At 44.9% G+C, this 16,572-nt stretch overlaps 1 protein-coding gene across 2 annotated transcripts; it reads left to right on the top strand.

Annotated features, from left to right (window-relative positions):
* vgll3 (vestigial-like family member 3) lies at nt 1–2,775 on the top strand. Of its 2 annotated transcripts, XM_037488723.2 has the most exons (4): nt 1–427; nt 1,163–1,517; nt 1,654–2,175; nt 2,297–2,775. In XM_037488723.2, the coding sequence occupies exons 1-4, from the start codon at nt 197–199 to the stop codon at nt 2,335–2,337; spliced, it is 1,149 nt and encodes a 382-aa protein (XP_037344620.2). In that variant the 5' UTR covers nt 1–196; the 3' UTR covers nt 2,338–2,775. The 2 variants fall into 2 exon arrangements, with proteins under 2 accessions (XP_037344620.2, XP_037344619.2); XM_037488722.2 differs by having other exon boundaries at nt 1,654–2,775.
* Nucleotides 2,776–16,572: the final 13,797 nt, after the last annotated feature.

Here is a 16,572-nt window from a genome sequence, read left to right as displayed (position 1 = left end):
AGGAGGCAAGGGATAACTCACCCAATCAGAGGCTGCCTATTAAGTGTGGGTTTTTTTGTTGTTGTTTTTTTTTTTTTTTTACAATACACTGTGTGTCTTATAACGTTTTGATCCATCTGTGGCCCCGGGTGGTGCTGGTGGAGCGCGCAGCGGGACGCGCATTGTCTGCACGCAAACTGGACGGCATGGCCATTGTATGCGTTCAGGCATATATGGAGGCACCGATAGCTCGGGGGATACAGCCCGTCTGAGGTCTCAGCGCGTTTCTCTCCTCACTAAACCGCACGGCTGCGTCGCTATGAGTTGTCTGGATGTGATGTACCACCAGAGCTATGGAGCGCACTACCTCCCCGCAGCGGCATACAAGGCGACGTACTTTAACCACCAGCAGCAGCAGCAACAACAGCAACAACAACAACAACAACAGGTGAGAGCTTCCTCAGGAAACTTTAGACACAAGCTTACTTTTATTTGATTTTTTTTTAGGTTTTGCGTTCTGGTTATTTCAAGGGTGACTATTTTAATGGGCTTAACGTTCGGTTAAGTTAGGCCTGTATGAAGTGAAGTTAGATAATGTGTCCCCTAAAGAAATATTTTGTAGTCCTTGCAAACGAAAAAAACAACTTCTTCTTTTTTTCTTTTGTCTTCCATAAATTGTTTGACTATTGCCTGACTTCTCCTTAGGACACCGCCTCAAAACTTCCATTGCACCTCTCACACACCCCTCTTGACTTTGAATGAATAAATTCCGGCCTGATGTTTGGTATTCACCTCAGGTCAGGCGTAATGACACGGAACTATTAATCCTGCGGTCAACTGGTGATGTAATGACAGCCGGTCAGTGACTTAGGAATGTGGATGGGGCACACTGCGCTTTTACAAATAGTTGGAAAGCATTATGTGGTGAAAAGTAACTCCAACAGTTCCCAAACCCATGATTATGATATTTAGGAATAGTTTTTATTCGGCAGAAAAGAGACGGCAGCATCGCCATTTAGTAAAATGAGATTTTACTCCTTATTGTTCATCTATACAAACAAACAGTGTCTTCTCTGAAACAGTTTGGGCGCTAAGTGTACAAATGACTGCTGATTCTGATCAAATCAAGTACATTTTATGACTTAATCTCTGTATATCAATCTCTCTCTTTCTCTTCCTGCAGAGGAGACTAAGTGTTTACAGTAAGATGCAGGAGTGTATGGAGCAGCAGCAGCAAGGAGGAGGAAGAGGGACGCTTTCCAGGGATCAAGTCCTCCGGCAGGCCCCTGCAGCACCAGAAGCCCAATCGGGCTGCAGGTCCGCATCCGATCCGGACCTGAAGGACGGTGCTCAGCCGGCGGAGGCCGAGTACTTGAGCGCCCGCTGTGTTTTGTTCACCTACTTCCACGGCGACATTGGTGACGTGGTCGACGAGCATTTCTCCCGGGCTCTCAGTCAGTCCAGCCCCTTCAACAGCGAGACCAAGCCCATCAGAGTGACTCAGCCTCCTGCCTCAGCCGCTGCTGGCTCATGGAAAGGTGAGGGCGAAGGGTGAACGCTTCTTGACGTGCCAAATATACAGCCGATGGAGAGTTTATCCGTATTTCCTTAGAATATAACACCAGAGTTATTTGTTTGCAGCGTGCTGAAGTCTTTGTGGTGTCATTGTTTCAGACGGGTCCCTCTCCGAGGGTCAGAGCAGCTCCGTGTGGAACAGCGGCAGCTATCCCTCCCAGGCCAGTCCTTGCATTCCATCTGTCTCCGTCTCAGTCCACCCGGACTTCTCCTCCAGCCCCGTTTCCTTCAACCACCCGGACGGGGCCCTGTGGGCCGACCACGTGCTCTCCCAGGCCAGCCTCCCCCCTCCGGCCGCGCTCCACGACAGCTGGGCCTACAGCCTGAGCCCGCCGAGCTCCAGCGGCTACCCCAACGTCCACGGCGTCTACCACGCTCACCCTCACCCCCGCGTCCACACCCGGCACCGCCACCCTATGTTCCACTCATACCCGAGCCACGGCTCGCCGTTGGATCCCAGGTTCAGTCCCCTGCTGCTGCCCGGGGTCCGGAACCACGGCCAGTCAACCGCCGGCGGCGGTGCGGGGAGCTCCCCGGCGAAGACGGAGATGGACCCCGGCAGCACCTCCGTCACCTGGAACCCCTCGGCCCTCCACGGGTCCCTGGAGGTGTATGACTCGGGTAGATACGAAACAATGCATTGTTTTAAAGCTCACGCCTCGTCGTAGTGGCCCAGTAAGGGAAACCCATCTCATTGGTAAATGCCCCCCCCTTCCCCCCCTTGTTTCTTTCTGTCCCGCAGCTCTTGATCAGGCCAAAGCAAAGACGTCGGTGTGGTTCTGACTGATGTACTGACACTGAGAATAAAGAGAATATCAGTGTATGGCTGCAAAACCAGCACTGTAATGTAGATAGAAGGCTTAATGTAGCTTAGACTTTTGAGTATTGCACTGTCCACACAACTTCTTATGACGACGAACTCAGGCTTTGGACTTAAGTGACAGCGATCTCCTGCCCGGTCTGCAGGTCAAGGGTCTCAAAGAATGGTAAAACATGGACTACTAGCTTTAAGAATGGAAGGGTCCCTCTTCTATGATGGCACACTACTCCATTTCTCTTTTATGCAATGTGAGACCAAGTGGTTCTGTTTCAAGAGCTTGATTTTGATCCACATGTTGTTTTTGTACAGTAAATGTTTGTTGACTTAACGTTTTTGTCTGTACAGTTTTGCAATGCTAGTTGTTTTTTTGCTGGATTACTTTTGCAAAATTCTTGGCTAAATGCTTCTTTACTTTTTTTTGCCTTAAAGGATTGTGTAGTGTAAATATTGTTACTCTGTGTCTAAGTAATAAATTGCTGAACTGTAATTGCATTTGTAGGTTCTTTTTTCAAACAAATTACATGTAGAATCGAAGAAAAACATTCACTTCCAAGTGAATCCTCTAATTTCTTGAGGGTATTGAGCACATCACTCAAAAATTGGTTCAATTCATTTAATCCCTGCTCCATGTGTTTGTGCAAATCATCACACCTAAACTTATCCGTGATATAAAAGCTGAAAAAAAAATGTATACGCTACCAAATGACACAAATGTGTAGTTTTTTCAGCATTCACCTAAAAAGAAGGGAATTGTAACCTCAGCCCTAAGTACCATTCTCATTCTTTAAAATCTGTTTTAATGTTTTCGGGATATACATTGTGAAAGCAGACTTGACAGGAACCAAAAACATGAAGATGACCAAACTGGAATATCACTGCCTGCCGAAGCATCTTATTGTTTTTGATTTTCACAATTGTTTTTAACAGCCCCGACGTCCAAGAGTAAATGTTCAAAAATAAGAACTGGTAAATAACTTTGACGTTTCACGCACAAACACAGCCGAACCAGCCAGGAGCGGAGTTTTACTCTAGGGAAATGGGTTACATTCCACAGACAGTTATTGTAAGATACCATGACATGTCTGTTGTCCGTCTCCACACAAACACACGTGAAAAAAAACACGCTCGCAGACTCCGAAACACACGTCAAGGAATGCGCTTCCTGTTTGGACAGGAAGTTTGTCACAGCGGAGGACTCCTGAAAACAACACACAATCGAAAAGACAGATTTCAGGTACAGCAGTTAACGGTGGGTGGATTTGATTGTGTTGTAAAAGAGCTCATGGATATTTAAATTACAAAACATGTTATAGAAAAGTGCCATTATAAGTACAATTAAGTGCTATAAATTGTTAGTGCTACGGTTTGCTAGTGTTTTAGTCAAGGTAGAGTCTAAAGAGGTGTGTCTTGAGTTTTCGACGGAAGATGTAGAGGCTCTCTGCAGTCCTGATGTCTTCGGAGAACTCATTCCACCATCTCGGAGCCAGGACAGGAAAGAGTCGCGATCTCGTCGAGTGCTTTTCTCTCAGTGAGGGAGGAATAAGCCGCTTTGCAGATGCAGATCGGAGTGTGCGAGTTGGGATGTAGGGTTTCACCATGTCCTGGATGTAGACTGATCCCGATCCATTCACAGCATGGTACGTCAGTAGCAATGTTTTGAACTGGATGCGGGCAGCTACTGGTAACCAATGAAGTGAACGGAGAAGCGGTGTGGTGTGGGAGTATTTCGGAAGGTTGAAGACCAGTCGAGCTGCTGCATTCTGGATGAGCTGCAGTGGTCGTATGGCGGTACATGGGAGACCCGCCAGCAGAGAGTTGCAGTAGTCAAGGCGGGAGATGACAAGCGCCTGAATCAGTACCTGTGCCGCCTTCTGAGTGAGAAGGGGACGTATTCTCCTGATGTTGTAGAGCGTGTATCTACAGGATCGGGTCATCGTTGCGATGTTGGCAGTCAGGGAGAGTTGGGAGTCAAGTGTCACGCCGAGGTTCCTGGCACTCGGAGTGGGCGTTAACGCGGAGTTGCCGAAGTTAACGGTCAGGTCCTAGGTGGGCGAGGTTCTTCCAGGGAAGAAAAGTAGTTCGGTCTTGTCGGGGTTGATCTTCAGGTGATGAGCGGACATCCACTGGGAGATGTCAGTCAGACATGCAGACATCCGTGCCGCCACCTGAGTGTCCGAGTCGGGGAAGGAGAGAATTAGTTGGGTGTCGTCGGCATAGCTTTGATAGGAAAAACCGTGCGAGCGAATGACGGAGCCAAGGGAGTTGGTGTAAATTGAGAAGAGGAGGGGACCCAGGACGGATCCCTGAGGAACCCCAGTTGTAAGGGGACAAGGTTCCGACACTGATCCTCCCCAAGTTACCCGGTAGGTGCGACCGTCAAGGTAGGATGAGAGAAGAGACAGCGCGGATCCTGTGACACCAAGTTCCTGAAGGGCGGCGATAAGGATCTGGTGGTTTACTGTGTCGAATGCTGCAGAAAGGTCCAGTAGGATGAGCACGGAGGAGAGCGAGGCGCCTCTAGCAGCGTGGAGTTGTTCCGTGACAGCGAGGAGAGCAGTCTCTGTGGAATGGCCCGCCTTGAAGCCGGACTGGTGGGGGTCTAGGAGGTTGTTACTATGTAGGTAGGAGGAGAGTTGGTTGAAGATGGCTCGTTCAATTGTTTTGGACCGGAAGGGAAGGAGGGATACGGGTCTGTAGTTGTTTACTTCCGAAGGGTTGAGGGTGGGTTTCTTCAGAAGTGGGTTAACTCTTGCTTCCTTCAAGGTGTTGGGGAAACAGCCAGATAACAAAGCATTGTTAATGAGACATGTGAGGAAGGGAAGAAGATCAGGGGCGATCGACTGTAGGATATGGGATGGGATGGGGTCAAGTGGGCAGGTGGTGGGACGGGCAGAGGTTATCAAGGTAAGGACTTTGTCGAGGGGACAGGGGTGTGAAACAGGGTAGTGAGGGTGATTGGGGCGAGGTCTGTGCGATATAACTGGAAGGAGGTGGGTTGGAGAAGGAGGAGCGTATGTCATCTATTTTTCTGGTAAAGTAGGTGACAAAGTCTCCTGGGAGAAGGGTGGAGGGGGGAGGAGGCCTGGGGGGTTCGAGGAGGTTAGTGAAGATGGAAAATAGTTTTTTGGGGTCGGAAAATGAGGACTCAATTCTGGATTGGTAGAAAGCACTTTTTGCAGCGGAGATGGAGGCAGAAAAAGATGACAGAAGCGACTGAAACGCATGCAGATCATCAGGTTGTTTGTATTTTCGCCATTTCCTTTCAGATGCTCGCAGAGTGGCTCTCGTAGCACGCACCGGTTCAGTCAGCCACAGAGCTGGAGGGGATCTGCCAGCCCGTCGAGTCTTAAGCGGACACAGCGAGTCGAGAGAGGACGACAGAGTTGTTAGGAGAGTCTCTGCGGCAACGTTCGGATGCAAAAGTGCAAAAGAGTCGGTTGCGGGGAGAGCTGAAATAACGGAGGAGGCCAGGGAGGGGGGGGAGAGTGAGCGAATGTTACGGCGTACCGGTATAGAGTCGATTGATGGGGCGGGGTCGTTAGTTGGTGAGAGCGGAAGGGAGTATGAGACGAAGTAGTGATCAGTTTTTGAGTCTTCCTTCCGGAGAGGTCCCATTGTTTACTGGTACGAGCTCGTTAAAAACATACTTTGGTCCACAGCCAAAACAAATAATGTTCGTAACCATCCGGAACATAATCCACAGCTGGTTGAGCCTGTGCCATCGTGGCTCTGAATCTGTGTGTGTGTGTGTAACAGGGGGGGGAAACAGGGGTTGATGAGCAGTCGGACCAGGTGGATCTCCCATGTCTTCCATTTTCTGCCAAACAGCAGGATTTCATATCTGAACCTCAGCAGCTGCATTTTCATTCAAAGTATCAACAAATGACAATGCATCAATTTGAAAAGCCTGAGTGGAAACGGCCAATCCAACACTCAACAATTGATGAGTTTCTCCATTTTAAGAAAAACTGATTGGAGGATTTCAATGACATCTAACAATAAAGGGCCACCCACTCCCCAATGACAAGCTGGGGAGGGTTTCACTTGATAATAATGATTATCATCAACAAATAACACTACACATCTTATAAACAGTGATATAAAAGAGTCCTATATATTTGATATAAGCATAGGTTTTGTCACAGGTCATTCTTAAATTACTAGTATGTATTTATGTATATGTTGACATTAAAATAATATGGTATTTCTATGATGGCCATGCTTACATACATTTGACCATCTGAACTTCATTAAAAACCCTTTAGCTACTGAAATACTGTGACCACCTCTAGAAGAAAAATCAGGGTATTTAAAAACTTTAATGTCATGAGTATTTTCATGCAATGTTTTACTGTTATGATTCATACTGAAACAATGCAACCAAAGACCTTCACCTCCTCAAAAGAATCCTCCAGTTATGGCTCTATCTAGTTTTTGTGGGAAGACACTGCCCCTTTTGCTCCGTCTCACAAAAGAAAAGACCGGACCATAGGAAAAAAAGGAGAGTTTAGTACATCCTTTCCCTTTCCTCGTGCTCTCCTGTCCTCCAGAGCGCCTTATTAGCATTAGCATATAGCTTTTGCATCAGCATGTAGTGTTTCTTATATGCTAACTAACAGGCCTCCCACTGGAAAATCACCACAGGCACTTCCACTGCAGGAAGAACATACGTTAACATGGAGCTGCAAGCTTCCAAAAGGGGATTTCATATTTTAATGATATTAGTAGTAGTCAGACATTTAGGAAATGTTGCATGTATAGCATTTGCTCTTGATTAAAGTTTAAATTCCAGTTGCTTTGTGCTGATTTGAAGATCTTCAAAGCAATAGTTGCTGACTAGGTCATGCCGGTGTAGTTAGTTTGTATTCGACTCTGACTAATTGATTATATACGGCACTGATCAAAGTATTGTTATGTTGGTGTAGTCTGGTTCATCTTTTCAAACGTATAGATTTCATCTGTTTCAATCCCAAACTGACACTCCCAAATGACAGTCAAAGCCCAGACGCACCACACGGTCATGAACAGATCCACACACACACACACACACACACACACACACACCCACACACACACACACACACACACACACACACACACACACACACACACACACACACACATACACAGAACCATGTTTCCATGCACAAAAGACACCAAATAAAAATGGATGAGCCCCAGGTACTTAGAGTGCTCATCTCTTCAATGCCATGATTGGTTCTTTTGTAACCAATATTTTTCCTTTTCTGTAACAGGAGATGACATTACTTTTATGAATTGTAAGTTTTATTTTCTCTTTTATGTTCTTGGAATTCAAATTTCCTCCTGACCTGACCATCTCCGGATGAACCTTTCATGATCCTCTGAAACCCTTGCAATGTTTTTTAGTTCTTTCATTTTTTTGTGTGTAATTTCCTCGGGCAAAAGAAGGGTAGAGGAAAGCTGCAGGGGAGGTGAGACAGGCGTTTTTTCATCTTGATTTATTTGGGATGTAACTTTGGTGGTTGCATAGAACAAAAGTAGCTAGACATACAGGGAAATTAAAGAATAGCAAGAAATCATTTTTAATAAGCCTTAATGAGAAAGCAGCCATCATTTTACCTACAAAAAACATAATGTTGCTTTCTCATACGGAGTGACTGAGAAGTGGCAAATGCTGCAATTTCCCAAGCCAGCCACTGAACTGAAATGAACTCAATTGAACTGAACTGAATTCAACAGAACCAAATGAAATTGAACTGAATGCTGAAGAAACAGCGATAAAACGGGAAACAGAAAAGCTGATGCTGAGAGAGAGTTCCAAATTGGAGAGAGTTGGCTTCCCCAAAAAAAGATGAAAAGAGAGAGTGGGAGAGAGAAAGGGAAAGCTGATCAGTCATAACACGGCCCAGCAACGCATTCCAGAGTAATTGAGCGGATGATTAGTCTCACAATCAGCAACACAACACCAGCTGTCTGAACACAAAACTATATGGAAACACAGATCAGGACGCAGAGGAGAAGGAAGGGAAAATGAGAGAAGAAAATACACCAATGGGCGAGTTAAAGAGGCGCATGGCGATCACAGCCTCACTCCCTTTTCTTCCCCCTTTTTCCTCTTACTTTGGAGAGGCCGCGTCGCGCCTACAAATCATTCTGGTAATTAGAGCTAATTTGCCCTCCTCGTGCGAGTATTAGGGGTATTAGTGAGAGGCTCAGCTTTCACCGCTGTTTGTGTCAACAGGGCGGCCTAATGGAGCGTGCTGGGAGGGTCAGAGAACACTTGTCCTGCTGATTAGGCTCGATTTCGCAAAGTCTTCTTTGTTAAATGATACCTGGTTGCTCATTGCAAAATGAACACCCAGGGAGAGGAGATGCATCAGTATTAATTGAAAACCAATTCGCCCCCTAATGCTGCAGGTCCAGTGAACAAATCATGTACATTATAGCTAAATGTAAAAGCAGTGGGGATTATGTCAGTGTTTTCAAGTCTAGTAGTCACTGTCCTTAAAGATCTATTTCCTTTTCTTTACTTATATATATACATATACTTATACATATATATGTCTCTGAAGGCTTTGTTATTTTCTTTGTTTAAGTTACAAACACTATTGTTTTTTTGATTGATCGACTGAGCCAAGAAGTGTCTGATGTGAATGACTGATAGATTGATGAGACTCTTATGCAGCTGTTGAATTTGCCTGCCGCTATATATTGAAAATATCAAGTCTGCAGTAAACTATGTGTCAGTACAAATAGAAATATCGAGCAGATGATGGGTGCCCCAAAGATGACAAAAAGATATGAAATATTTGTTTCATTCTTTCACCATAAAGGCTATAGCATTGAAATAGTCAGGTTATCTTTAACCCCCTTCTCATCCGACATAAATCTCTACTGAACCATCAATGTTGATGTGCTTGCTTGGCTTCCATCTTTCTTGCCTCTATTATTTACCTGCCGATCTATTTCTGCACAGCTGCCACAGCACAGGTAGCTGAATGTGTAAACTGTCCGACGCTGTTGGTTTGAGGAGAAGGCGAGCCAGCCTTCGGTACTTAGTCATCCTCTTTGCTCGCTGTGTGTGTCAGGTTCTCTCACAGAAGAGCGTGGCTTCACTTGAGGGTGTTTCATTTGGCCCGAGGGAGGGCAGACTGGCACAGGTCCAAACATCCTGAGCGTGGCGACGATCGGCTCTTTCGGATCCCCGACAGCTGAGAGCGGGCCGGTTCTATCAAAACTTCAATCAAAAAGGCGCGCACGCCACTGGAAAAGATCAACATTTTGCGCCTGTTTACAATGTACAGCGAGAAACATCCAGCAGCAGCGCAGGCCAGCGACATTCCTCAGCCGGCCCACACACCCAGCGGCCCCTCCCTTCCACTGGATCTCTGGACATGGATTTTGAGTTCTTCTTTTTAAAAATGGTCCGACTCCAAATATCCCAGGTCCAGATTACACTTCAAACTTTAAACAACAATAAATAATGGAATCGAAGTCGGGGGGGGGGGGGGATAATAATATGTACACAACACAATATCTTTTCCTGTGCTTTTTTAGTCCATTAACTAACCTACAATCTGTTCTTCCCATCAGAGGGAAAGGCACTCCATTCATAAAGGCCCCGAGTAGCTGCAGCAGCAGTAGGTTTTTTTTTTCTTCTGCCGGCTGCACTCTGGGTAACGTGCCAGTAACCACAGGGGCCAGTGCATAGCTGTCATTCCTCTGCTCACTGAAAGCACATTTAGCAACCAACACCTGTTTCCCCTGCTCAGCCTCCGCTGTCGGGCTGCTTCGTCACAGCTCGGCCTGCCTCTATAGCACGGAGTCAACTCTTAAAGACTTTGTCATTGGCCTGGAGCGCTATTTCTGGAATGCAGCTAATGGACTTTTTTTTTATACTCAGCCTCTAGTTTGCAAACTCCAAGCCATTACAACAAAAATTGTAACAAACATGTTCAAACTTTCCCTTGAGAGCTGGATGACGTTTTTAGAGGTGATTTAGAGACTCCTTAGAGGGACAGGTCAGTGTATAATAGTATTTTCTCTATTTCAGGTATAGTGTTCATTTTGAAATGGAAAATCTGAGCCAAGTTGCTTAGCAGCAGAAGCAGTTGTTCTGGTAAGTTAGGGTCATGTAATAACAGTGTAATTAGAAAACAAGTCCATGGAGCTGGATGACGAAGGTTTTTAAAAATGTTCCACCACACACAGTAGGTTATGGATGTTATCTGCTAGCATAGATTGCTATTAAGTCAATGAAAACACAGGCACAATGACTGGTCAAGGACAAATTATGTAGTGAGGTCTCCATCTGCTGATTAAACTAATCAATCAGAAGCCTTTCCTTCATTATCTTGTTTTGAGAACATAAGAGGGCTTTGCTCACCCTCAAAATTGACTCAAGCTAAAATGTATAAGGAGCTAAAAGGAATCGCAAACTGATAAAAGTTCTTTTTTTCAGCCTCTTCGGGGTGCAGCAGTGCATTATTGAGATGATGGGATTTCGCAAGGACACTGCTGCAGGTTATAATCCCCCTAAATCTCTCTCATCAGGGAAGACATGATGGCAGGAATCTGTAGGAAAAGAGCTACATTTCCTTCCAATGAAATGTACAAAACAATTATTATTACATTTTCTAAACTGTCAATAATATCCTAACCTTATATTGGTTAAAAAAAGCTGAAAACACAGTTACTCAGCAGTGAGGATTCCCTTGGTCTGACACCTGCCTATCACTCATCCTGGTTTGCGTTAAGTGACCCTACCTGCTGCTACTGTCCCATGCTGCCCATAATGCCCATACCACACATACCAGAGCCACCGAGCGACATTCCTGGACCATTGACCCAGATTGCTTTATGTCTGGTTTTTTTACTTTAAGCTGTCAGTGAAACCAGGTTTCCACTGATGATTGAGACATTGAAAGGATTGCGTCTTGCGGGAGATGTGGAGTCTCCAGCTGTGAAGCATCACAAAGCAAGAGACAGCAGAGTGACTGTGAGTAAACAAGAGCTGGGCTGATGTTATGTTGTAGACATTTTGATTGGGATTTCTCTCTTTATCTTTACTGATTGGACTTTAGTCATGTCGAAAACGTAATATATGAACATCCCATGGTTTCCTCATATATTCAATTTGTTCATGAAACCCACAACTGAAATCACAAGTTTATGAAAATACATCTATCTCTGTATTTCCTCTACCTTTTACACTGATGAAATATCACAGTGAACTGGAAGTTATCCCAGCATGCATTGGATGACAAGCACAGAAACACCAAAAATCAAAACAGAGGGATGACAATTACTTAATTAATTTTTTTTCAGGTTGCTCTAGATGTAATTTAATACATTCAAAATAAAAATGGAACTGTATTCCAAACTCCAGATTCATTTGGTCATATACACCAAAATTAAATGGATTATTTTAAATGGACGTAATTGCTGATGCAAATAAGACCGGCAATGGCATTTTTTACTGGTGTATGAAGTAAAAGTAAGTGAAAGTGTGCCTGTGCGTGCATGCGTGCGTGGGTTAGTGTGTGTGATCATGTCCGTGGAGAGTGTAATCTGAGGGATAACATGGTGCTTATCCAAGTGATCCCCCCACCTCCCGGGTTCTGACAGGTTGACATCCATCATTCTTCACATTAACTTTGCCTAATTGGCAGGTAATTCCCATCTCCCCTACTGTCCCTCTATTGTCCGTGTACCCAGCCCCTACTGTCTGGGTCTTTATCCACCAATCTAACCAGGCCCCCTGCAGAACAGTAAGCCCCCCAGCAGGACTTCTTGTCCAGGCCCAGAGTCCCGGTAGGCCCTGTCACTGTAACATGGGGAAGTGAAGTTGGGAGCTTCCTCTGTGATGGTTACCCTCATGCTGGGAAGTCTGACAGGAGAGCCAGCCCCAAATAATCTCAACCTGTCAGCAACCGCTGCCCACCCGCCCCACTCCACACAACGGGTAACTTGCAAAATGATTATGTTCAGGCAGATTCGTTTGCCAATATCTTTTAACGGGATACAAGATGGCGGTGTCCACCTACATGCCTCGCCATGTTCAAATAATGTCAGTAAGGGTGATGCTGAAAAAACTTATAATAAATAAAATAAGCCCCAGGGGACAAATGTAAAGCTTTGCAGCATCAAAACAAAGGCTCTTTTGTTCCAGATGTTAAAACACACAGAAGCGTTTCTTTCTCCTGCCACACGGCACACTTTAATGCCCTCACGCTCCAATCTTCCAACTCATCAAAACTTGATCCCACTCCATTAACCTACTGCTCAACCACACAGAAGCACACGCATTCCGGCTGCACTGTAGCTCCCGACAGTGATTGACAGGTGTTTGCAGAGTCACTCTGCAAAGTCGGACACGAGACATATGTGAGTCCCGCCCTCCTGTCATGTCCACCTTCCCATGAGTCCTTTGTGGCTGAGGTGCAGGTGGCAGAAGCAGTCAGGAGCTTGTCAGAGCAGCAGGAAGAGGCTACCAAGCTCTCTCTCTCTCTCACTCTCGCTTGCTCTCACGCACACAGACAGATTCCCTCTCTCTTACAGGGAACAACCCTCATACACTCTCGCCGTCAACCCCCCAGGGAGTTTGTCAGCTGTCATTAACTTCCCAGACTTCCGGTGTGCGGGGAAGCTTCCCCTCGCTCCCGCCCACTCACAGGTGACTCTCACTGGGGGCTACATGCTGGGAATGCCAGCCTCTCTGCTGGAGGTCTCCATCCTGTCCACACGGGCCTGTTGTGGGACAGTGTTTGCCCCCCGTTTGTGCGGGGTGACACAGTTTTCCCGGTTTGTGTAGCTGTTCATATGAATTTTGTCTTTGTGCGTGCATGTACTGCGTAGGAATTGTTCAATTAGAAATGCTTTACATCTTTATCTGTAAAAATGTTTACATGGTAGTTTTTTTTCTGCCTGTTTGTGTGTGTGTACGTGGTTGGGTGGTGGGGGGGGGGGGAGAGCATGTGCGGAATGTGTGTGTGATATAAAGGCTCTCTCCTCACGCCACAATGGTGTCTTTGACAGGCGGGAGAAGGGAAGGCTTTGTTTGGTGACACCACACAGTGTTGTGAATGCCCGACATAGCTGCCATTCCTTTCTCTATGCCCTCCGCCAGGCTACTGGCTTATCATGGATTCCTCTGCCCACGCACACCCCTCACTATGAGTGTCTGTGTGTGTGTGTCTGCATATGTAAGTGAGGGAAAGAGCTTGTGAGGCAGTGAGCTGCTCACACCAAGGAAAATGCAAATGAGCTCTGGAGTTGAATAGAGCCTCTTTTTGCTTACATGTTTCTACCTAAATGGATCATTTTGGCCGCCACATTTTATACAGTTTCAAGTAGCTGGGTGGATGATGTGATTTGATGAGTTCTGTTGATTTGAGTTTAGCCATATAATAACATTGAGAGGATGGAATACAGTTGAAAATGAAACTAATGCTAATTTTTATTTTGCTAATGTTAGTAGTTTTTTATTAGTTTTGAAACTAATATACCAAGGAAATAAATGTTCCACTTAAATCCCCTCCTTATTTCTCTACTGCCAAACTCAATTTCACATTTTCAGCTTTTTTATTTGAAAAACTACTTTCTCTTGTATATGCACAAACAAAAGCTGTATGATGCAAGTATTATGTTTCCCTTTTAAATTCATAGTCATTCATATTTAGACTCCAAAATGCGTTTCTTCATTGTAGAGAAAATAAATCTTTCAGCTCTTCAGTTCCTCATTCTACTTATTCATGAGTACAAAGATATGCAGGAGCATCCCACAGTCAAACTCAATTTATAACATAAGTCTCACAGGGCAATCTCCAAAACCTGAATTAGACTTAATGGCAACTTTCTTTTAAACCTGACTTTGTATAATATTTGTGAATGGCCATTGGTTAAGTATGGTGCTAAGCAACAAGACATTTAAGGGCAGAATGTGTTTTATATTAATAAAAAGAATGCGATCCACAATCTCAAATATGAACAAAACTCCTTGGATACTGATAAGATATCTTTGGTTAAAACTCGATTGGTATGTGGTTCACAAGCTTCAGACAGTTACTCGAGCAACCTTCCATGGCTGCTCCTGTTCAAAGCTAATCTAAGAATATCATTTTTGGGCAGCTATTAGAGAAACGGTACTGACTGTGCAAGCCTAAACTCTTCACGCAGGTTGATAGAAGACTGTGTGGTGCCAACACATGGACAAGCAATTACACACAGCTGTTATTCTCTGTTTTCAATGCCAGGGTGTTGGTATTTGTTTGATGTGTTTATATGTGCTTTCATTACATTACATTACATGTAATCCAAAGCGACTTAAAATAAGTGCATTTCAACCGTAGAGATACAAACTCAGAGGAACCAGTAACAAGAAAGTACAATTTTCATCAAATAAGCAGTTTTAAAACATTATAGTCAAGTGCCATAATAAATACAATTTAAGTGCTACAATTTGTTAATGTAGTGCTTGTAAGTGCTTTCATGCGCCTTACAGAGGCTTTGGAACCAACAACCCTCTGGCAAAGCACCTTTTTTTACTGTAAACCTTTTAGTTGTAAAATCTCAGCTGAAATGACGGTTTCCCATTAGCAGACATCTTGCTGATATTGGAAATATGAATATGGGAGTGTGAAATGACCTCCCTGATGCGACCCTCTGTGCTGAGGTGTCAACTCAAGGAGGACCGTAAAGCTAAAAGTGTACATAAGCCCCCTGGGCCACTGCGCAGCTGTTTCATCTGACATGGGGTCATCCCACAACTGAGGAGGGTGGGCCTGGAGCTTATCTCCATCTTGTGGTGAGATGGACCAGATTGAAGGGGAGGCCATCAGAAACGCTTGATACACCCAAGCGTTGCGTATCGACAGAGGCGGTGAAGCCAGAAGGTGATCAACAGAAGGGTTTCAAGGCGTTGACATTAGCAAAGTGAGGCCTAAAGGCGGCTATGGTCCGCGGTGATCTCACAACAGAAATCATTTCCCCATTTCTCATCTTATTTACCATAATTCACAAATTCTCTCACAGACTTGACCTGGGGCCATTTTTTGCTCAAGATTTTCTTTTTTTCAAACACACAAAAAGAAAGAAAACAGCAATCTTCAATGCAAGTTGTTGCCGGTTTTTCTCTGCTGGGATGTGGGAGGTTACAGTTACTCCCGTCACTTTTCTAACACTGCCCTTAGGGAACAATTCGATTCCTTTTATGTTGTTGGAGCTTATTTCATCACCCTCCCCTGATGGTCCTCCTTTTTTAGACTGAAATACTCTCTCTCACTGACACACACACACACACACATACCGTTGCACAGAAACAGATGATAATATGAACTCACATGGTCCATTAACTCTACTAGTCTCTGAGGAGCCTCCTGCAGTTGAATGGAAGCCATTCCATCGGACTCATCAGCACGGCTGTGGGGGTAATATCAAAAGAAATAATAGGCTAATAGTATCAAAAAAAGAATTAGCCTTTCTCGCTCTCGCTCAACACGCAGGATCTGTGCTTAGTGTGTAACAATGTGTGTTACTTGTATCTGTAGTCATGACTGTTTTGGCATTAGCCCACTATTTGTTATTTTATCATACTTTCATCTATATTAAAAATGAGTGTATGGTACATGTGCATATTGTGAAAATAGAGATCAATTTGTGTAAGGTGTATTTGGAAGCGTGCTCGTCCATGTTCACGCATCTATGGGTAAGTGTGTTGTGTATTCGCAGCATCGCTGCTCCCACGTCCCTGAGAATGAGGCCAATCAGATTGGACAGACAGTTTATTTCCAAACACAAGCGTCTGGCCCGCGGCCTCACACACATTCCGATACTTCCAGGCAGACTTTCAGAAGCGGGAATTAAAAGGCATCAGAGTTGTTAAAACATGACATTCCCAAAAAAGGGCTGCTGGGCCATGAGACTACCCAGAAACATCCCACATGACTCAACGCTGCAGGAATGACAACACCGCGAGGGTCGCTGATGAAGGTCCTCTGCGTCTCTATTAAACTCTCCTCTCTCCGTTGCTGTCCTTCTGCATTCTCTGTCATCATGCACTCTGGAATATTAGATCATATTTTACTTGCATGGTGGTCTTTGTTTTTACCTGATGCACTTTTTCAACACAGGGTTTCGGGTTCTTGCTCAAGAGCATCCCAACAGTGGTAATGAGGAAGCAGCAAATGTTGCTCTTTATAATCCAAACAGAACAAATC

Source organism: Pungitius pungitius, chromosome 10, assembly GCF_949316345.1.
Source record: "Pungitius pungitius chromosome 10, fPunPun2.1, whole genome shotgun sequence".
Lineage (NCBI taxonomy): Eukaryota > Metazoa > Chordata > Actinopteri > Perciformes > Gasterosteidae > Pungitius > Pungitius pungitius.
The sequence above is the reverse complement of the archived record's forward strand: the minus strand, read 5'-3'. Positions and strand labels throughout refer to the sequence as shown.

Bases quoted from the DNA above. Each gene is read 5' to 3' on its own strand.
- vgll3 (XM_037488722.2), top strand. From the start codon at position 197: ATGCGTTCAGGCATATATGGAGGCACCGATAGCTCGGGGGATACAGCC. The intron at 428-1,162 runs GTGAGAGCTTCC...CTCTTCCTGCAG, and splicing joins AACAACAACAACAACAACAG to AGGAGACTAAGTGTTTACAG. The intron at 1,518-1,653 runs GTGAGGGCGAAG...TCATTGTTTCAG, and splicing joins CGCTGCTGGCTCATGGAAAG to ACGGGTCCCTCTCCGAGGGT.